This window comes from Sander vitreus, chromosome 14 (genome assembly GCF_031162955.1).
Source record: "Sander vitreus isolate 19-12246 chromosome 14, sanVit1, whole genome shotgun sequence".
NCBI lineage: Eukaryota > Metazoa > Chordata > Actinopteri > Perciformes > Percidae > Sander > Sander vitreus.
In genome coordinates, this window is record NC_135868.1 from 21,142,730 (window position 1) to 21,165,913 (window position 23,184).

At 41.4% G+C, this 23,184-nt stretch overlaps 3 protein-coding genes across 4 annotated transcripts; all 3 read right to left on the minus strand.

Moving 5' to 3' along the window:
- Nucleotides 1–555: 555 nt before the first annotated feature.
- Nucleotides 556–5,930, minus strand: LOC144528843 (tissue alpha-L-fucosidase-like). Its single transcript, XM_078267693.1, has 8 exons — nucleotides 5,413–5,930; nucleotides 5,144–5,278; nucleotides 4,525–4,662; nucleotides 4,266–4,371; nucleotides 3,567–3,767; nucleotides 2,424–2,614; nucleotides 1,319–1,418; nucleotides 556–1,082 (listed from the first exon to the last, which is right to left on the minus strand). Exons 1-8 carry the CDS (start codon nucleotides 5,751–5,753, stop codon nucleotides 948–950), a joined length of 1,347 nt encoding a protein of 448 aa, XP_078123819.1. The 5' UTR covers nucleotides 5,754–5,930; the 3' UTR covers nucleotides 556–947.
- Nucleotides 5,931–8,861: 2,931 nt separating this feature from the next.
- On the minus strand, nucleotides 8,862–15,705 carry LOC144528401 (tissue alpha-L-fucosidase-like). Its single transcript, XM_078266944.1, has 7 exons — nucleotides 15,271–15,705; nucleotides 14,741–14,875; nucleotides 13,817–14,060; nucleotides 12,767–12,967; nucleotides 11,236–11,426; nucleotides 10,452–10,551; nucleotides 8,862–9,987 (listed from the first exon to the last, which is right to left on the minus strand). Exons 1-7 carry the CDS (start codon nucleotides 15,636–15,638, stop codon nucleotides 9,850–9,852), a joined length of 1,377 nt encoding a protein of 458 aa, XP_078123070.1. The 5' UTR covers nucleotides 15,639–15,705; the 3' UTR covers nucleotides 8,862–9,849.
- A 707-nt stretch (nucleotides 15,706–16,412) lies between these two features.
- zbtb8b (zinc finger and BTB domain containing 8B) lies at nucleotides 16,413–20,958 on the minus strand. Of its 2 annotated transcripts, none has more exons than XM_078266942.1 (5): nucleotides 20,862–20,958; nucleotides 19,309–19,501; nucleotides 18,054–18,951; nucleotides 17,727–17,905; nucleotides 16,413–17,277 (listed from the first exon to the last, which is right to left on the minus strand). In XM_078266942.1, the coding sequence occupies exons 2-5, from the start codon at nucleotides 19,480–19,482 to the stop codon at nucleotides 16,957–16,959; spliced, it is 1,572 nt and encodes a 523-aa protein (XP_078123068.1). In that variant the 5' UTR covers nucleotides 19,483–19,501; nucleotides 20,862–20,958; the 3' UTR covers nucleotides 16,413–16,956. The 2 variants fall into 2 exon arrangements, with proteins under 2 accessions (XP_078123068.1, XP_078123069.1); XM_078266943.1 differs by lacking the exon at nucleotides 20,862–20,958 and adding an exon at nucleotides 20,716–20,845.
- Nucleotides 20,959–23,184: the final 2,226 nt, after the last annotated feature.

Sequence of the window (23,184 nt, forward strand, 5' to 3'; positions counted from 1 at the left end):
TCTTGTTGACGTTCAAAGTATTTTTAAACAAAACGAGGCTAGCTCGCCCCCTCCCTTCCGTGCTTCTGCAAACTACCCCCCCCAAAATCCTTCTTGTCGGTTATTGGCTGGAACACTGGAAGACTGACTGTTATGTTTCGTGGTGTAGGTTGGCACAATTTGTTTTTGTTGGCGTTTGTGGAGCCTGGGCTGTCTACAGAGACCACGTTTTTTTTTAAAGTGTGTTCAGGGGACAGGCAGCTTGCGGATAGTGAGGCGATGTTTGCTGTATGTGACAAAAACTGTTGAAACGTGTGACATCGCTTAGAGCACCTTTAAAGCGCCATTAGACACATATATAGTAAGACAACTTTGTTTCTTGACCTTGCTTCAAGGGATTCCAATGTTTTTAAAACCTTACAGGCTAAGGGCACTAGAGGAAAATGTTAATAAAATGGACCATGAACAACAGTATTTTAATATATCTTGAAATATTACCCCAAGTTCTGAGCTTTTCCCGAAGCTTCTTCAGAATAACATGAACCTTTAAGATCACTAATATACTGTACAACACCATTCATCAGAAAAGTCAAATCACCTTTTATTCAGCCATTTTCAAAGCACGCAGTACAAAAATAAAAAAAAGTGCTTGGAGTGTTAAACAGTTAATTTTCAAACAAATCACTTCAAAAAATGAATCGTTTCTGAAACAGTAATTAAACAGCTGAGACGCTGTCAGGAAAGCGTCACAATTAAGAGAGTGACGCATTAAATCTTTAGGCCTCAGAGCTACAAAGGAATCATTAAAAAGGAGAGTTCCATTCTTTCAATTTTTGTAAAAATACTTATCCATTACACAAGTGCTGTCCCTTTAACCATAGTACATTTGTTTCCCCTTATTCCACAAACAATGACAACCTGAGATGAACAAATTCTCAATATTCATAAACACTTCTGGGGTTTAAGGCTCACTTGATGCCATCCAGTCTGAGTGTCCAGGCCTGACCCGGGGAATAGGGCAGTTCAGGCAGAAGGACAGTAAGACCAGCATTGGGGTAGACTGGGGACCAGGGTAAGAGATGTGGATTCCCCAACAAGGTCACCTGGACAAGGGACCAAAATCAATGATTTAGTTTTTTTACATTTCACGTATAAGGAATCATACCTATATCCCTTCTGTGAATTCGATAAAGCTCGTTGTAAACATTCATGCTGTGGACAGCGAGTGGTACAAAATAAAACCTACATATATTTCTGTATTTAAGGTTACATATCTTTCTGTCAAGGCTTTACGGAGTTGTAATAATCTGTAAAACAACAACATTGTTAGTCCAGTTACCTTAGTGGTTGCTGATGTTTTGGGTCCCAATAGTTGCAGTGTCAGCTTGGGGGGTTTGGTTGTCATGATGGCATAGACAGCAGTCCCTTTAGATGTATACCTAGAAAAAGTGGAGACGATAATTCCATCAACGATCTCAATTTCAGAGCATCCAGTAGCTGAGTGGTTAAAACGCATACCACATAACCGCAACATCCTTTGTTGTTATCCCGCTCTCTTTCCCTGCATGTACTGCCTGTATCTCTACTACCACTATACCTTCAAATCTTTTTAAAAATCAATTATACCCCTTTGTGAATGTACCCGACTCAAACTTTCGTTTAAAAGCATATTTAGGACGGAAGCGCCACTTTTAAGATTTACCGTATTCTCGTTTTTCGGTCAAATGGCCTTTTGAATGGGAGTCCTAGAGGCACTTTTATGCTAGCCTCAAAATAGCTATTTTTAAAACACTAAGAAGGCTCGACACAACATGAAACTTTGCTCGAAGTATGACCAGGAGCTCTACACATGAACTCCAGCATTGAGAACATTGTTTGTGTACACCAGTGTTTCTCAACGGGGGTGTTCAAAAGATGACGGGGAGGCGCTGGAAGCAATATTTTGGAAAGGGGGGCGTCAAAACCTCTCTCTTAATTACTCTGTGAACACAAACAATGTTCTCAATGCTGGAGTTCATGTGTAGAGCCCCTGGTGATACTTCGAGCAAAGTTTCATGTTGTGTCGAGCCTTCTTAGCGTTTTAAAAATAGCTATTTTGAGGCTAGCATAAAAGTGCCTCTAGGACTCCCTAGGGGCCTTTCTTCAAAAGGCCATTTGACTGAAAAACGAAGACACGGTAAATCTTAAAAGTGACGCTTCCATTCTAAATATGCTTTTAAAACGAAAGTTTGACTCTGTTACATTCACAAAAATACCCTAGGTTGCCTTTTGGCGAGAGTTACGCTTTAAGTGCATAGTAAATCAAACTTAAAACTGAGTCTGTAAACACTATTTTCAGTCCACTTCTGTCCTCTATACAACGTGCATTAATTTTCGTTAGAAATAACGGGAACTACAAGATCACAGACTGCTGCTTGGGATTCAGCTCTCCCTCTGCTTCTTACCAGACTGGTACAGTGGTGTTCTCGTACTGGACCCTCCAGGGTTCAGAAGCGTAGATGGCCTCCCCGTTGATTTCGAGCCAGGCTCCAACACCCCGGAGTCTCTCCTCAAACACTGTGGGTATCATCCCATCAGGTGTGGGACCCACATTCAGAAGGTAGTTACCTCCCAGAGCCACAGTGCGAACCAGATCCTGTTACAGAAGCAGGAGAGGAAGGACAACCAGTCAGTCACTGGAAAGAGACACCTCACTGATCAGCAGTGTTGGGGAAGTTACTTTTAAAAGTAGTGTTTGCTCGTTACTTCTTTAAAAAGTAATCCATTACTTTACTTAGTTACCCCCTATGGAAAGTAACTTTTTACGTTACTCTTAAAAGCAGGCGTCTCTGGCAGAGACTGAAGTTAATTATACAAAAACTATCTTTGACCATAAAGCTAATCTCTGGTAATCAGTGAAGTGTCTGAACTTTCTGTAATTCTTTTTAAATAACATCGATATTGACTTTTTGAAAATCGATACAATATTGCAAAATAAAATATTGTGATACTCAAGTGTATCGATTTTTTCTTACACCCCTAGAAAGCAGTGTCGCTGTCAAATCTGTCCCTGGGAAAGGTAACGTTGCGCCGAATTGAAAAAGGAACTACGTTTCGTTACCAAATTTTCAGTAGTAGCGCGTTACACTACTTTTTACCCAAAAAAAAAAGTTATGTTACTGTAACGCGTGACTTTGTAACGCGTTACACCCAACACTGCTGATCAGTTTTATTTATTTATTTGTAAGCAGTGAAAAATCAAATGACTGACACATCATGTGCTTTTTAGAGCAGTATTCTCTTGACAATGATGGCAAAATCAAGGCACGCATGACTGTAACAGGCAATTATGGATCAGCAAATCGACTAGATTGATTGATTGATTGATTGATTGATTGATTGATTGATTCCTGTGGGAATGTTGCCTTCTATGACAGATTTATATGTTCGCAATTAACACAGACACAAGTAACAATTAACAAAAATGTTGTGTAAAAAATGATCTGTATTCTACATGTATGAGAGCCATATACAAAAGCAGAACCTGTCTAGCTATCATTACAGATTTGGTAATCAGTTATAAAAATTATACTACCACATATCCTCACCTCAATGATAGTGGGCAAGTTCATCAGTTCACTCATCTTCATGTTTCGACGGTAACCCCAGGAAAGCGTGTCCACAGATGTGCACTTCTCCCATTTGTGCTTGGGCAGCTGGCCTGGAGTATATTTGTCTTCACAGTTATAGTAGCCACCATGTTTACAGGCACAGCCACTTCCCCATCTGTCATTGGTCACAATGGTATCCTACAAGGAAGACAAGGAAAGGTACATGCAACCATACTGAAACAATAGCTGAATATAGGGCTGCTCGATTATGGAAAGAATCAAATCACGATTATTTTACACGATTACTCATTGACTTTTGGAAAGACGTAGTAATTATTGAAATAAACAAAAAACAGTGAGACAGTTAAACAAATCAACAGTGAAAACACCTTGAACTGTGACATTTCCCTCTAATACTTTTCCCGTTTGAGCTTTTTTTTCCCTCTCCATTAACAACACAGGACAAAATAAGGGTTTACTTGCAAAACGTAATGCGCTAAATAATCGTTTTTTCTCGATTACTCTGTTTTTGGGATCATTAGGAGCAGAAATCGCAATCACGATAAAAAAATCAATTAATTGCACAGGCCTAGTTGAATATCTTGCTTTAAAAAAAAAATTAAAAAAAACGTCTATGTACAGCATTCTTGCACAGTTAACAGTTATGTATTGCTTCATCGTTATAAAAATACTTACTTTGACAGGGCTGTCATTGTACAGCCATGCCAGGAATTGGGTGGAGTTCCAGTAGGTGTCAGGTGCTTCCCAGTCCCCATCAGACCAGATCACCTCAGGTTTGTACCTGCAAAACAAAAAAGGAAGGCAGAGGTTCAAACACACTGCCATAAGGTTGTATGACATGTGATTGTAGCTCATACAAGCACACGTCAGTATAACCAATAAAAAACACACTTGTATTGCAATCAGCTGATGGCGTAATTTAAGTGTTACAGACCTTACAACCATGTTATAAAGTTCTGGTAGAAGTTTATGAAACACAAACTCTTGTGTTTTGAATCCATTCTTCTTGTCAATCAGGTAGAGAGGGTGGAACCACTCATACAAAGAGTTGTAGAGTCCATAGTGCAATGACCTAAATGAGGAAATTAAAAACGTTACCATCTGTCATTGACAACAATCAGAATCCGTAAGAAAATGTTAAACTAAGGAAAGCCATACATCTCAATGACATGATAGATGCAAAAGCTACAAAATTCAGCACACAATATTTAAGTTGTTTAACCTTATTTTAAGTGTTGGGCATTTATCTTGATATCTAGAGTAGGATGCACTAATCCAACTTTTTTTAATAGGTCTCTAAATATATTTGACCCAAACAGCTATTAGGGTGTGAAGTGTGAGTAGCAACGTGGGAAGCCCCCCTTTAGACCTGACTGCAATTTAACATCATGTCTTCTGCAAAAGTCAGGTTGGTAATACATCACACTACTGCTAAAAAAAAATGCTGTACCACACTCTTTCATTCAATGCATGTTGAGTATATTCATGTCATCACTTTAATAATTACCAGCTATAAACACTTTCCCTGAACGTCATAACATTTGACGGCCCACCTGTTGCGCACAGCCTCCCCCAGGTCTCCCACTAGGTCCCTGTGAGGACCAGTATCAACTGAATTCCAGTTCCAGGAGTTTGGAGACTCCCAGTTAGTGAATCCCTCGTGGTGTTTGGCAGTCAGGACGACATATCTGCAATGAGGGCAACGTTGACATTCAGTACGTGGCACTGTATTCGGTAAAAGAGCCGATGCAGGTGTTCGATACCGGAAGTGTAGCTGTTGTTATCAGGTGCCCTTACATGTTAGCTAAAGAAATACACTCACTTTGCACCAGAAGCCTTGAAAATGTCCGCCCAGTCCTCCGGGTTGAAGAATTGAGCTTGAAACTGGGGAGCAAACTCCGGGTAGCTGAATCCAGGCTGGTAGTTCTTTGACATGTAGCTCACACACTTCTGGTCCGGAGGCTGTTGGCCCTGCCAGTGCCACCAAAACCACTCGCTACCAAACCCGGGGACAGAAAACACACCCCAGTGGACAAAAATCCCCACCTTGGCCTCGTCGTACCATGGAGGCAGGGGTCTGGCGTCCAAACTCGTCCAGTCCGCAGTGTACCGAGCCGCCGTTTGAGAAACTAAAGCAACGACGAGGACAGACACGGCTAGCATGATCACAAGTTAGCCTTTAACGTTACCTACTCACTCCTCTGGACTGCGCACAGCTTAATTGCTAAGTTTAGCGCCAATATGTTTTCACAGACTGGTTTTACTTTTTGTTGTGACCATAGACTTATTTTTACAGCCTGTATATGGTTGTGACTCCCACTACAGGTGTTATAGCCTATTTCCCATCGTATGACTGTGATCACATGAGATATCACGTGACGATACCGTCTGTCTGTTTTTTTTTTATTACAACTTTATTTAACAAATAAACTGCATGGGAACTTATTCGTATAAACTATACAATGTTAGAAGTCCTAAATGCAATAAATTAAGAAAATGAATGTATTTAAACTAGCCAACAATATTCTGGATAGATATGGATTGATATGAGAAAACCAGTACAACATTGCACATAGCTCTGTAGATTGTTCCATTAATTAAAGGAAAGCGCCCAGTGAGCAACGTTAATTTTCTTTGGAATGAATAGGACGTTATTTTTGCAAGGTATCCAGTTCTTTACTAACGTGATCATGCCGGGTCATTCTCGATGCTGCACACAGGGTCCGTGGAGGTCTCCAGCTGTTCTTCGCAGGATGTGTACACAGCTACAGCGTCCAGCCCGGCCAGGACGAGTGTCGAGTCCAGCCGCTGAGGCCTGTGACTGTAACCCAGCCGCTTCAAGGTTCGCCGGGTAGTCCTGAGTGAGATGGGCTTCTCCTGTCCGCTGCTGTTGTACAGAGCCTGGATCTGCATCACCGTAGCATTGTTGTTAGCTTCCACCACTCTCTCCATCGTCCTCTCGCCGCTGTCATCGACGAGGCGTTTTCTCCCACAAGACCCCCGCTGACTCGAGGTTTTCTGCGTCTCACACCATTCCCTGTAAACTCGAGACACTGCGGTCTTTGAAAAGCCCAACCGGTTCACTGTTTCCGAGATGCTGCAGCCGGCGCGTCGGGCTCCCACTATCATACCCCGCTCAAACTCACTTAAATCTCGCGACTTCCCCATGTGTCACCGTTTAAGTCCAACAGAGACTTTAAAGGAGCACCGCAGATATTCGCTTTCTGCTAAAAACCATAGACAGTATATAAGCTAAAAACAAAACTATCCCACCCAAGCCCCCAGGAAGAGCGCCATGTCTAAAAGCCACCATGGGCTTAGCGGATAACGGTGGTACTGCACCCCATGGCCCAGCAGCGTTGCCAACTCTTTTCCAATGAAAGTCGCTAGCACCAGCTCCAAAAGTAGCTACAATTCGCTAGATGACGTCATACGCTCATTTGCATATTTTGACGTCATTACGCAATCATTTGTTTAAAGCTTAGTGGTTGTGTCATCAAGGTAGATAGAAAGAAATAGAACTCTTTAGCCAAATAATCACAAATTCAATACAGGAATTTATTTTACCTTATAATTTTTACTTAGGTAGCCTATCTTTGAAGTAAAAAAAATAAATTCTACAAAGGGAGGGAAAAAGATCTATAAAGAATTCTCAAAGAAGGCTGGCTTGCCCAGGTCCAGGCCAGCTGAGCGGCGTCTTTCTCCCGTCGCGTCCTGCTGTCTCTCCTACCTACACCAGCACCCGCACACCCTGTCCCCCTTCTACCTGCCTGCGCACTGTGCACAGTGCTGCTGCACATGAGGAGAAAGGGGAGAGGCTGCTCCTCAGTCACAGAACAGAAGACTGTTTTGGCGGCTACAGGAGAGAAATACCTCGCGTGCTCGCTGGACAATACTAGATTTGTCGCTAGTCGCTTTTTTGAAAAAAAGTCGCTAAGGGGGTATGAAAAGTCGCTAAATCTAGCGACAAAGTCGCTAAATTGGCAACACTGCGAGCATGTTGCTACCCGTTGCTAAGACAACACAAACAAATTGTTGCTAGTGCGCGTGTCCATCGTGACGTCATGAGCCAACAATGCGGAAGATCCAAGCTCCATTTTTTTTCCAGTTTGCTTTATGCGCTTTTGAGCACTCTCATTGGAATATACAGGGCTTCCATAGACTGTATATAAGAATGGACCAACAGATCCCGTAGCTCTGGACGGAGACCAGTGAAGGATATTAGAAGCACTTTTCCGGTGATGGCTGAGCGTTACTGCGCAGCCTCCAACTGAGAGAGACAACGTAAATGTGCCGTGAGCAACGTGTCTGAAAGTTGTATGTCTTCTGGTAGCTGTGCCAAGAGAAATCTCAATAATTCTGAATATTGCAGAGATGGAGAGCGTAGGTATATGTAAGGAGATAACATAGGCACAGGCTAATTATTGCTAACTAAAATGCTATTTAACATTAGTAATTAAACTTAAACAGCTAATGTGAGACGAAACTGCCTGCGCGCTTCTCCTGTACTATACGGTAATTCCTCTACTATGCGACAGTAAGTCACGTGGTTATGACACAATCGTTAGCCTATTTTACGTCTGCTACGGCGCCATAACGTGAGGTACAAGGTAATGGAGCCTTTTATACATTGTTGTGTTTCTTTAGAAATAAACAATGGGCAAATAGAGTCTTTAAACGATTCAGATGTAAAGTTATTTGCTGTCAAAGTGGTGTCAAAATGAATGGCAGTCAATGGAATGCTAACGGGAGGTGATGGCTTATTAGCATCAAAATGGCACCATAGGAGGTTCGCGGCCCGAGGAGAAGTTTACCCCCTTGGGGGCTTCCCGCCTAACACTGTATCCAGTTCTCTTAATACATCCATCATCCCACCATGGAACGGCTTCTTCTATGGTTGTTGACACAGTGTACTCAACGGATGCTAATTGTCGCCCTCCTCAGTTGGCCTCATGATTTCTTCGACCATTTTTGGTAATATTTGATCAAGAATATGTATTTTACTACAACGGCGACAAACGCAGAACAGCGGTGCAGCCCGTCACCACCACTTTTCAAACATGTACGATAAACCATTCTGCAAACTAAAAGTAAAATATGAATGAACATGTAATGCCAAACACTCAGATTTGGTGCCAGCTGTTATACATATGCTGCACAAAAAAACAAAAGTTTGGTCTTTGTCTGCTACTGCCTCTATAAAAAAGGCAAATAACCACTTGTGAATTGTTCCCTAAGGTGCCCTGTTCTTCCAACAACAAAAAAATCATACAATGTTGGATTGTTTATTTTGACAACCTTTTAATCTCATATCATTGTGCATCCCGCTTTTGATTCAATTGATTAATGTGTTACATTACAGAGAACAGTCATCCAGGCGATGGTGGAAGAAGCCTATCATATGGGCTTGGCAAAATCAAGAAACAAACTGTTACAAAATAATTCCTCACAGAAAAAAACAATACATGTTACTTCATTCATTCGTATAAATCATGTTTATTATACTTATACCCAACTGTCACATATTGGACTCCATCATATTAAAAAAAAAAATCATTGGCACATTATATTCACCCTGCAATATTTAAAGATTTAAAAGAACCATTCATAGTTTATCACAGAGATAAGAATCTTAGAAATACTCTTGTACATGCGGATGTAGAATTCTGTGAAAAAGAGTACACAGGATTTGTTGAAACCTCTTTCAAATGGATGTTACAAATGCAGATGATGTGCTCAGTGCAACAATACGGTCAAATGTAACTACTTCACTCATCCTTATACTGGAAAAAAAATGAAGGTAATATATTATGTTCACTAAAACACAGGATAAGTGAACATAGGACCTCAATAAGGAGGAATGATAGAGATTACCTAATAGCAGTACATTTTTCAATGACTTCAAACATGACATTTCATCATTCAGATTCATTATCATTGAAAAGGTGACAGCCTTTTAATATTACGGTGCATAATAAATGCAGAGTAAAATCCCACTTAAATCCCATTGATTACTTAGGCCCCGTTTACACGAATACGCTCGCGGGTGAAAAGGAAGGTTCTACGCAGGCGCGCAGACTTGGTGGATCGCATTTCACACACTTTTGCGTCACCATATGCACTTTTGCGTTTTCCCTTCAGATCGTTTCCGTCTAAACGTAGCCTTAATTTACAATTGCACACACACAGTACAGTAAAGTGTAACAGACATGTCCCTTGACCTAAAGACTACTTGGTCTTTTGTTACAACTGGCTGACGTTAGACCACTCCCTCCAGTTTCAGACACCAGGCATCCCCAGGAGATGCTGGCATTGTAGGCATAACAATCATCAGTCCAGCTGTTGGTGTCACTGGTGCCCACTTCAGTGGAACATTAGGATAGTCCAGAAGTGTAACCTGTGGATGTAAATAAGTAATGTGTAGAGTTTATGATTATGACAAATGAGGTTAACTGGGATTAAACTGTATTAGGCATACAGGTGTAAGGCTTACTTGTAGGGCTGGGCGATATGGAGAAAATCAAATATCACGATATTTTTGACCAAATACCCCGATATCGATACCGCAACGATATTGTAGTGTTGACTATTGGTGCTTTCACAAAATATTTACACAATGAGATTTTTGATAAATAATCATCAGTAATGTGACTATAATGACTAAGTGGGTAAAGGCAAATAATAGAACAGTTACAACAGTCTGGTAAGTTCAGAAAATGACATCACTTTACTGTAATGCTGCCTTTAAAACCAGGAAAAGACAACACTTGTGCCATATTACGATATCCAAAATCTAAGAGGTTATCTAGTCTCATATCACAATATCGATATAATAGCGATATATTGCCCAGCTCTACTTACTTGTGTGACTCCAGACGTCTTTGGTGCTGTGAGCTGAAGTGGTTGTTTGGACGGCCAGCCAAGGATTATGGCGTAAACGGTTTTGTTTTTAGCAGTGTACCTATAATAGGAGCAAACAGTGGTTTAAGCCAAACGTCTACAGGCTTTGCATTATTTTGCAATATATTGCTAGAGAGAGTGCAGTCTGGACTATCTGGCTTAGCCTGCTGACACTGCGCCTGGCCTCGCTTTACCCCTTGTGTTCCTTCCGGGTCAACATTTTTGTCACTTATTTTGTCAAATTTTTTAATATGTTCTTGTCTCTTTTCGATGTTTTTCTTTCAATGTTTTTGCAGCATTTTTCAACGTTTTCTGCGCTTTTTTTCAACTACCACCAGTATACACTAACAGCAACGTATTACCACTATTTTTACACTCATTTTTGGAATTTATAGTCAATAAACCTCATTTTGCCTTTATGAAATGATGTCTTATTTTTGAGTTAAAGCAGAAAGTATGAAGTATATTGACTGAGATTCAGATCAGAGGATGTTGGATAATCACAGACTGTCAAAATTTAGTCAGAATAATGCTATAAACTTAAATAAAACACCCAAAAGTCAATTATACCAGTGAACTAATCCTTAATTTGACTTGTGAAGAGCGTTTCATGGAACCATCCACGTTACTTTTAGGGCAATTTGGTTGAAAGAAACCCAAATTTCTGCTAAAGAAACTTTGAAAACGGGTCAAATTTGACCCGAAGACAACAGGAGGGTTAAGAGGCAGAAAATGGAATTCTCACCAGACAGTGACAGTGCTGTTCTCCACCTGGACCCTCCAGGGTTTGGAAGCATAGATGGCCTCCCCATTAATCCCCAACCAGGCACCAAGTCCCCTCAGCCTCTCCTCAAACACAGGGGCAATCATGCCATCTGACATCGGCCCAATGTTCAGCAGGTAGTTACCACCCAATGCCACCACATACACCATGTCCTGAGGAAAAGAGAGTGTGAGATTAACGCAAAGATCATCAAATCACAAAGTGACTGGACGTAGAGCTAGGCCATATGGAGAAAAAAAAAACAGCATTACAATATTTTTGATACATCGATGTCAATATTGCGGCAATATTGTATTTGGTGTAATTTCCAGAAACACCATGTTGTGGTATGATGAGACAAAGGGAAAGCTCAGATGGATACAAAGACTGTAGACAGCTGCATGATAAGGGAAGGTTTTGTTTCAGGACTGTCTCCTTTTGGGGGTTGGTGGCCCTGCCAGCATACTTCCCAGACAGAGAGACAGGCTGAACTATGCTTTAGCATCTGTGTTTTAGGCCCCCTTTGTTTACCTTAAAATTTCACGTAACGCCTCCAGCATTAGTATAAATACACCTTCAAGAAGACAGGAACTTCAGAGAGTTGGGACAGCATTGCACAATAACACACCGTGGTTAAACTGTACTGCCTGCTTAATTGTCTCCTCAATTGAGTGTTCATTAAATGCTTCTGTGTAATTCATCAAAATCTCTCAAACATTCACTTCACGTAAGTGAGTTTTTCATTAACATTGTATGTAGGGTTGACTATTGCTGCTTTCACAAAATATTTTCATAATGAGAGTTTAGATAAATAATTGCCAATAATGTGGCTACAATGACTAAATGGGTAAAGGCAAATAATAAAACAGCTAGTAGGGTTGGGCATCAGGAACCGATTCCTACTTGGAATCGTTTCAAAAATTACGATTCCGGTGGAATCGTTTCTTTATTGGAATCGTTTGGAGGATTTGGTTTCAAATCTGATCATGGGTTCCAAATTTAACATGCACAAGTTTTGGTTTCCGTAGCGGCCAGGCGCTTGTTGTGTTGCAGCCATGGAGCACAGTAAACAGCGCTCTAGCGTGGCTTTATTTTACGTTGAAAAAGCCCGGTAAAACTGCAACCCACCATTGAATCAAAATAAAACCTTCCTCTTATTTGTGAAATAAGCATGTGACCCGTTTCAACTCCACCCCTCAAAGAATCGGAATCGAGAATCGATAAGAACCGGAATCGAAAGGAAGAATCGCAATTGGAATCAGAATCGTTAAAATCCAAACGATGCCCAACCTTAACAGCTAGTAAGTCTGGTAAGTTCAGAAAATAACATCACTTTACTGTAATGCAGCCTCTGAAACCAGGAAAAGACAACACTTGTGTCATAAAAATATTATGATATCCGTAATGTAAGACGATATCCAGTCTCATTTATCGATGTCGATTTAATGTCGATACATTGCCCGGCCCTAACTGGACGTACAGTTGTAGGCGAAGACCTACTGTGACCTGTCACCTTAATGATGGACGGCAGGTCCATGATTTCGCTCAGCATCATGTCCCTTCGGTAGCCCCAGGAACGGCTGTCGATGGACTGGCATTTCTCCCATTTGTGGTCTGGAAGTTTACCGGGCGTGTACTTGTCAGCGCAGTTGTAGTAGCCTCCATGTTTGCAGTAGCAGCCCTTACCCCACCTGTCATTGGTAACCACCACATCCTGGAGAAACACACACAAATGGTTATCTACAGAAAAAAAAAGACTGCTGCTATTTTATTAAATAGTTTGTTTTCTCACATGTGATACAATGCTACTGATGATTTAATATCAATCAATCTTTATTTATATAGCACCTTTCAAACATGACAAAATGCTATTCAAAGTGCTGAACAGTGACTGAAAAACACCAGACAAGAAAAAGGAATAAGAGAAAAATACATATTAATGGATTTTAGAAACCAATGCACATTAAGATAAATTAAAAAAAAGAATAAAATATATATTTTTTAAAACAATAAAATGTTTAAAACAATATCAATCATAATATAAAACTGTATGAATCGTTATAAAATAATTAAGACAATAACTGTCATAATACCTCATATATATATAAACATACATTATAAAACACTGAAACCAAGTTATAACAAATATAAACACTTAAAATAATAAAATAAGAGAAAATTAAATTATGAGATGTGAAAGCCAGACTGAGTAAGTAGGTTTTTTAGTCTCCGTTTAAAGGTATTTATATTTCCAGCTCCTCTCAGATCCTCAGGCAGGCTGTTGCAACATCTCGGTGCATATTAGCTAAAAGCAGCATCACCAGAAGTTTTTGTTCTGCTTTGTGGAACAGCTAAAAGAGAAGAGTTGGAGGATCTGAGGGGCCTTCCCGGTTCATAAAATAAAAGCACCATGTAGTCCCTTAGAACTAGTAAAATAATTGTATCATCAATACGAAAACTAACAGGTAACCAGTGTAAAGATTTTACATTTTAATATCGTGATTATAGAATGTTAAATAAACATGCTCTGATAAAACCGGTTGTTGTGAACACTCTATTTCACCTTGATTGGGCTGTCATTGTAGAGCCAGGCCAGGAACTCGGTGGAGTTCCAGTAGGTATCTGGTGCATCCCAGTCCCCGTCAGACCAGATCAGATCAGGTTTGTACGACATCACAAGGTCCACTAGCTCTGGAAGAGTCTTTTGGGCAACAAAATTCTGAGTCTTAAATCCAGAGGCTTGGTCCAACAAGTAAAGGGGATGGTACCATTCATATAGAGAGTGGTAGAGACCAAAGTGCAGGGACCTGTTGGCAGAGAACTATATGAGTGAAAACACACACACACACACACACACACACACACACACACACGACACAGCAGTTTAGCCATGTCGTTTTTAAGTCAACTATGTCAACCTGACTCATTTTAGATTTGGAATATGATTAACCAATATTAGATTGTTTTGTTACTTTCCACAGTGCTGTCCTGCAGATGTGAATCGGTCATTATTCACATTGATTAATTAATCTAGGCCTACAACCAACAATTCATTTCACGGTCCATTAATCGGTCCATTATTTTCCCGATTAGTCGATTAGTTGTTTGGTCTAGAAATTGGTGAAAAATGTTGATCAATGTTTTCCAAAGCCAAATATGATGTCCTCAAATGTCTTGTTTTGTCCACGACGCAAATATATTCAGTTCACTGTCATAGAGGAGTGAAGCATCTAGAAAATATTCACATTTATTTATTTTTTGCGGAGTTTTTCTTTTAATAAAAAAATGACTCAAACCGATTAATCAATGATGAAAATAGTTGCCGATTCATTTAATAGTTGACAACTAATCTTTTAATCTTTGAAGCTCTAAATGAATGAATGCATTTATTTTTTTAACATCATATCTTATTATCTATGCTCCCTAACTAGATACATGTATAATTGAATGACTGTTAGGAGCAGGATCCTTCTCCTGATCTCCTTACTTCTTCCGGATAGCAGTAGCCAGTTCTCCCACCAGGTCCCGGTGAGGACCTACATCCACTGAGTTCCAGTTCCAAGAGCCCGCTGAGGGCCAGTTTGTGAATCCTTCATGGTGTTTGGATGTGAAAACCACATACCTGTAATTGTAAAAGCATGGACACATGAATGGCCTTGCACTTCTGGGACAAATAAGTGAGACGGTAGTCTAGGCCTACTATGTTATACATATTCTGATATGACTTTAGAGAGGCATAAAATGAAAAATATAGATTGTATAATAAGCCCTGAGTAACACTGCCTACAAGCAAGCATAATGTCACCTGCAGGTGGGGCTGTGGCTGAGCAAACACTGGCAACTAAAGAAACTTTCTGCAGTCAAAACTAACTCAGATACTAATACAGCAGGTTTGTGCCTTGTATCGCACTATGGCCTATTTAAAAAAAAAAGTTGTACAGCAGGTTTGTGCACATACAGCAACAGGTTGGTACATTTGTATTGCACTGTGGCACCAGGAAGATAGCTGATGATTACCTGGCTCCAGAGGCTTTGAATATGTCTGCCCAGTTGTCCGGGTCGAAGAACTCTGCGCGAAACTCGGACGCAAAATCCGCGTATTTAAAGCCCGGCGGGTAGTTCTTCTGCATGAACTTAACTTCTTCAGCGCGCTTTTGGGAGTGCCACCAGTACCAAAACCACTCACTAAACTGTCCGAAGGCAGGGACCGAGAAGACCCCCCAGTGGACGAAAATCCCGATCTTCGCCTCGTCGAACCACTTGGGCAGGGGTCTGGCATCCAGACTGGTCCAGTTTGCTGCGTAGCGCGCTGTGCATCCAGGTGCCCACATAAGAATAACACAAATCAAAGGTATAATGCATGTTGGCCGCATTGGAAGGGACATGGTCCGTCGTTAGTAGGCTACGTGAATTAGACTTATGACGGTTATGACGGTTAAGTAGCTCTTGTTATGTGCAGTCAGAGGGCGGGGACAGGTGACTTTTTAACTCCGTGTGTCACATTCTTTACGCCTAAATGCTGCACGGTGTTTACGCCCTCCAGCGGGAGAATCTGCGTTTCCTAGGATAGCAAAGGAATGTCCCGCCCTAACCTGCCTCTGATTGGCTAGTACGTTACCTTCGTTTGTTGGATTGGCTAGTTCCACACTTAATCATACAGACTGTCATTTCCACGGGAGAAGAATCATCTGTAACCATGCAGCTTTTAAATTCAGAGAGCCAAACTGGTGGACATCACATCTGACATTTGTGTTTTAGCATTGGTACACCATTATAAATATTATATACCAAGGTAAATTCCATGTAAGTGTAACTTACTGTGGCATTAAATGCTTTTCTGATTCTGATCACCCTACCAAAGAACTAAACACTCCCTGTCAGAAGTAAGCAAACCGGTAATGTGGCAGTGTATAAGAACAAAACAACATAAGACAAAAGGAGTGAAATTGGTCAGGTTTGGGTAAGAATACCATGGTAACCTAATGAGGTCCAGAGTAATGCAGAGTAGGGTGAGACATTCCTCCGGCGGCACAGTTTGGTTAGTTTGGTTCAGTCTACTTCTTACATAAAATGGCTTCAATAAAACGTCTATCCTACTCAGATTTGATTCAGTAGCTTACTAACTTGTGCAATTCCATGAAAAACAAACAAACAGGGAAGAGCGTTTTAAGTGATCTCTTTATACATTGTAATGTAGTCAGTTGCTTCCTGAATGCAAAAAAAAGCCTGTGATTTCAGTGAAGACTGGTACAGATTCCTAAACACTGAATAATTTTTCTCTGGTAGGGGCTCAACCACTAGAAGGAGCCCCATGGCACTTTTGTATCAATACTGCAGGTTTATAACCTGTTCCATGATAACCAAATCCATGACAGGCAGCAGGGAAATGTACAGATATCACAAGATTAGATAGTATTTGCATGTATGAAAGCCCATAAAAAGACAAAACGTGTAATTAAAAAGGAAATATGTCAACTATTACACAACACATTTATTGCAACAATATCCACAATGCAAATTCCATCTGTGAACTGCCATCGTTTTGGGCAAAATAAAACATGTAGCAAACTACTTTGTCTATCATCAATGAGTCAATAAATAAGGCCATCTCACAGTAATAATTTAACATCAATAACAGTATAGCTACAGTTGTTGAACAGTAAATCAGTTCAAGAAATAGTTTTCTTCTCCAAGTGCAGCGGGCTACAGATTCACTGTGTTGTCTACATCAGTGCAAACAGCCAGCTGCCTTTCAAGCATTTGTTTCTCTACCAAGTCCTCCACTCTGCCAACCTCCACCTCATCTACGTCGTCCATAAAACTGGACCAATCTGTACCCACGTCTGCGCGTTCCATGGGCTCTGGTTGGCTGGCGGGGTGAACGGAGGCGGAATCATCATGAGTGGTGGTCACGCAGTTGCAGCTGTCGCATATGCCGAAGCGTCTGAGTCCTGGTGAAACGCTGGACCCAGTGAAGGTTCGCCTGCAGCTCTTACATGATACTGGCCAGCAGTGCCTATGGACCTGTTGATGGTCAACACAGTGAGAGAGACAACATACTGGGAATCCTTTTGCGCAGGCAACACCACATTTTAGATTATTATAGGAGAAGAATAACAATATAGACGCCAAAAGATTTACTGCTCTCATTATAATTCCTTCACTGCACACAAAGCACAAGCAACAGGGGAAAAAGAACAGAACGTAGCAGCACTCAATTAAAGAGTGAGCTGGCTAATTACTGTTTACAACTAACTAACTGCTAGCAATTACTGGCTTTAACTGGTTTTGTGCATACCATTTCATTTGACATTACCATTCTAGTACAAGCGAGACAAAATAAAACAATTAATCTGTAAACTACAATAAGGGGACACATCGTTGCCACTGTGCAATTTCCCATTAAAATCCAATTTTAAAAAAGGCTTTAAAAAAAGTCGATTCAGATTCATGCAGTCCCACTGATTTCTTACACTGAGGGCATGGCTGCGGAGGTGCTCCTGTCTTGTGAACCTCTTGCCACACATGGGACAGGGGAAGGGCCTCTCTCCTGTGTGGCAGCGGATGTGTCTCTTCATGATCCCCTTCTGCTTGGCAGTGTACGGACAGAATGGGCACTTGTGGAGTTTCACTGGCACTACCAAACCATCGCCTGCAGGGGGAGAGAGAGGCCAGCAGTTTTTTACCTCAATGCTTGAGAATCCATTGAATGCAGCATGGTATTGGCTTCAATATGTTTACAGGAAGACCTACGTCACGCTCGGCCATTTGCATGAGCTTAGATTGATCTTGCCAATTACCTGTGTCCTCTCCAAGCCAGTCAGACTGGATCTCCATGATAGACGACCCCGCGAATCCTAAACCCTCGTCAATTCTGCTGCCTCCTGTTTGGGTAAAGCGCTGTCCCACTCTGTCCCCCAGAGGACTGGGGCCTTCACCTCTGGCCAGCATCTCCATCAGCTGCCTGGCATTAAAGGAAGGGCTGTATCCCAAGGGAGAGCGCTCATTGGACGGAGAGGGAGGAAGTAGTCTGCTATGATGAGGGTGATGGAGAGAGGGCCCAGGATACGAGGCCATGTCTTTGGTGTCAGGGGACTCCATTAGCTCCTCATCGGGGTCATACTCTATCTTGGGGTTCACTAACTCTGGGGTCAGGGCAGACGACGAAGAGGATGAGAGGTTTGTCTGATCCATGTGTCCCTTCTGTCCTTCACTCCCAGATGCAAATTCCTCCCTGGAATGGTAGTCGCTGTCCATGTCTCTGCTGGTGCCCAGAGTTGTGGCGACAGGGATAGACAGGGGGTTTCTAGCCGAGGTCACAGTCTCCGGACCTAAACCCGCCCCTCTATCTGCCTCTGCAGCCTGTGAATGAGGCTCAGCAGCAGCCCCTGCACCACTGGAGACTGACGCAGCAGGAGTGCCGCTGTCTGCAGGACCTATCCCTCCATCCTGTGCCTGGTTCTCCTTCTCCATGTTCCTCTCCTTCTCCTTGTTGCATATTTCCAAAGATGAGCGGATGTATCCCTTACAAAAGTTTACCAGATCAGTCATCTGCAGGTAGCTTCCTGCCGACATCACCTCGATGACATTTCTTCTGTTCAGGGCCAAGCGGCCAGAGTAAAGGAAGTCCAGGATAATAGAAAAGGCATCGGCTGTCACAATGTCCAGCGATGCTGTGCTGTAGCGCTGCCCACTATCCTGAAAAGACACGGTACATATCTTAGCAGGTACACTGGATGCCCTACTTTGACAAGCTCAGCAACGTATGGTCAGCAAGAACAATGGAGAATCAGCTGTCACATTAACAAACTAGACCACACCTCCAAACCAGTTTACTTACTCCAACTCCCACCCATGAGGAAGTTATTTATTTCTTACATTATTCTTTACTGCTTTAATAGAAAGTGGTCTGCATTTTAAGGCATAGTAATAATTGATGAGACAATATTATCTTAGCCAACTCATTACATTTGTTTCTAAGAAGCCATGCCCAAAACTTGCCCACCTCTCCTAGAAATAAAAAGGTTGGGAAGCCTTGATAAAACTTATTTTCACCTGCAGATAGTGAACCAGAAGAGCCCGGAAATAGCCGCTCCCAGCAAACAACACATTACGATGGGCCTTGAAGACACGGCCTTCGACAAGGATGCTGCAGTCACAGAAGAAGTCCCTCTTACGCTGCTCATTGAGCTCAAAGAGCAGTTTGGGCAGGTAGCAAGGCACTTCCATGTCTGTACCTCAGTGAGTCCTGCCAAGGAGAGAGAAGAGAGAGAGACAATTAATATATAATAAAATGTATTTGTATAGAGCCTTTCATACAAGGAATGCAGCACAAAGTGCTTTACAATAAGGGAAACTAGAAAACATAAAAACAGGGACAAAATGCCATAAAATAAGATGAAATAGAATATAAAGAATGCATAAAATGGAAAATAAAACCCAATGAATAATTAAAAAAAAGGTAAAAATATTAAAATCAGTAGCCATATTTGCAGGATGCACATCAAAAGGTCTCCATTCTCTTTATCTCTGTTCCTATCTTTCCTTTTCTACATCAGTGGTGATTTGAAATTTTTAAAGACAAAAACTCAAGTGCACTTTCTGCCAATCAGCGCCTAGGTGACTGAGGCTAGAATAAACACAACAGAACAGACACAGACTCTCAATAGTCAACATTTAATTTCAGAAACTTACATTATACATAATCTGTAGAATACACAGAATGCATAAAATCAAGTGAAATACAACATCTTTAAAAGAATTGCAGCAGTGTGAAGCAAAGTGCAAAAACAAAAGTGTCAGGCCTGTATCAGGGAAGTCACAGCTAATGTGGTTAAAGGCTCAAGTGAAGAAATACGTTTTCAGCTTTCTTTTAAAACACATTTAGCAAGCTGGCTTTCCTGATATCTTTAGGCAGTGGGTTCCATAGCTTTGGGACGTAGAGCTAATTGACAAACTGTTGCATCAACAATTTTCTTTCGGCTGTTACTGGGAACCTCCAATAAACCAGCATGTAAGTGTGAGTTTAAAAGGGTAAACAGTAAAAGGCTGATATAAGACTTTTTGGTTCTGTAGTGCCAAACTCCATTAATTATGATGTTGTGTGACACTTGTCTTGACATTTCTTTATAGGAGACAGTTTCTCCACTGTGTTAGACTGTTAAAACGTATTTATTACAGTACTAAGTCAAAATGGTTTACAGGGAAAGGCAAGGCAGCTTTATAGCACATTTCAGAAAAATGGCAATTCTAAATACTTAAAGGGAAAGGAGGAAACCTTCCCTTGATGAGCTTCTATGCATTAGAGTAGTGCAGTTCAAATCACTGACGTTAGGCGATGTTTAATACCTTAAAAGACAGCGAGGCTCAAACATACAAATCAAATAGACACACGTTTGACAGATGAAACAAAAAGGGAAGTGGACACTAATAAGCTCTAACGTTATTTTAGTGATTACTTACAAGCTAACTTGGGTTGCTAGCGCCGAGTAGCCAGTTAGTTAGATACTTTATTAGCTAAACAAAAACGGCAGACTTACAACAGCGACTGTACTTTACAAAGCATATTCACCGACCGTGAGGTAAAAGGACATATAATACGGTCTCACCTGTGTAATTACGCGACTGAACGCGAGAAAACCTTTATCATAACACAAGGATTTAGATTAGCAAGGTGCATTGTCCAGTGGCCATATAACAACTTCCGCTTTTAGCAATAAGTGACGTTTTTCATGCATCCAATCGGTAGCCGACGGAGGCGTTGCCCTTTCCGGTACAGCTCCTACATGTAGTTTAATGAACTTCGTTTGTAAATTCACTTATTGGGGTGTATAAATGAATTAGCAAATCCAGAAGACACTGGTAAAGACAACATTTTTAGGCTAAATCCAATTTGGTCTAAAGGAATGGATACCCTCTCTGGCTATAATGTAATTTGACAGTGGGACTTTCATTAACAGCAAGATTATCTGGTGGTATCCCAGGTTTGACCCAGAGTAAGATGTTTCCTGTCAAAGTGCAGAATTTGTATATACATTGCATAATTTTTACTGACTTATGATACAATGTTTTTTTATAGACAACATATCCAACAGCTCCATGCAGGCTTCTTTTTACCCTGTTTTGCATTTCTGCATGTTTGAACTTGCAATGTTTTTACACTGTTTCTTTATGTATCTTTAATGTTCTTATATGTATTTTATGTCATTTTGAGCCTGCCCTGTCAAAGCCAAATTTCTGTCACTCATGACAGACAATAAAGGTTTTTTAATCTTATCTATGTTGTATATCTCATGTAATATTTTATAGGATTATTATTATTATTATTATTATTATTATTATTATTATTATTATTATACTTATTATTATAAGTATTTAGGTCTGTATTTCATCTACTGTTGTGTGCTCTTTGAAATATAGCCCTGTATATAACCCTGCTATATGGCACTATTAATTGTACCCCAACTGGGGGGGTTTAAACCCTGTGCATCAGTGGATGTGAGACGTTATTTTAAACAATGTTCCACTCAACTGCGATCAATAAAACAAAAATGACCCTCTCTAAAATAGGAACAGAAATGTACAAATTATCCTCAAAAGTTTGAGCTGTGGCTGCCCCTCTCCATAGCAGAAACATATTGATGATGATGATGATGATGATGATGATGATGATGATGATGATGATGATGTTGTGCAGAAGAGTGCCTCCCCCCCCCTCCTTCTCATACCAAGTTCAGCATGGCGCTGCATAGCCGCAGGCGGCTCGCGCCTGCCCACATTGTCTGCTCAAGAATATTTGTTTATTTGCTTTTCATTTCGGAGAGAAAATAATTCCTTTTTTTTTTTTTTTTTTTTTTCGGACGTGGCGAGAGTAAACAAGTAGTTCCTTCAGTGCTGCGCCACACCCTCTCAGCACAATCCACAGCTCTTAGAAGTGTTTTTTTACACTGATGGGTGCCGACCAAGCGACTTATTTGTTTCAGATATTTTCCCATGGCAAACAGGGCGAATACAAAGGCTTCGCGGTGGCCTGGAGAAACCGCAGGGTAGGCGTACATGAGCCTCCGTACTCACCCTCTTTTGAAAATGAAATTTATGGCACCTCATAAAAGTTCTATTCACGCTTATAAGCACCCAAATATAAACTAGTATAAACCAGCAGGATTTGACTCAATGCTTGTAAACTTGACCTGATGGAGCGTTGTGTCCGGCTGAAGGCAGGCCGGTTGACCCAGCTGCCCAGCCCTAACATGAGTCCATCCCTTCTTCTTGCTCTGACTCAGGGAAACACAAGGCCTTTGTTTGGGTCATTTGTTGACATATGGGCAGGAAACTCCCTCTCCACAGACCTTTCCGAGCCAAGCAATCACACTAGGGTTTCTACAATACTGCCCTATCTGTGTGGCAGTTTAATGCTGGTTTACACCCATCAACCCCTTAGAAACAAATAATATTCATGATTTATGATTGGGTTTTGGCTTACGCCTATGATTATGATGGCTCATGATTTGCAGATTGAAGCACAGTCTAAAAAGTAAATAGATGTAGTGACGGCTGTTATGTAAGGCTGCATCCAGATTTAGGGACCTCACTCATTGTGTGTGTTAGCCACTGTAAGACCCACGGCTGGCACAGAGGGCTCCAGCAGCACCCCTCTGGGTCCCTGTGGTCCGCGCCTCAGCACATAACAGCCACTTAGGCCGGCATTTTCCCAGGCTGAGACAACACACCACGGTGGCAGCGAGAGCCACAGAGAGGGCCTGATTAAAGAGTAGGGACAATGGAGGGAGAGAGACCGTGGTGGCATTTTCCATCTCCGCCGCTGTCTCCTGGGGGGACCAAGTATGTGCCGTGAAACGTTTGAATTATCCCAGAATCTCTGGAATTCAGACATAGGCACCGCGGAGAGGACCCTCGACTGGGGATCAAAGA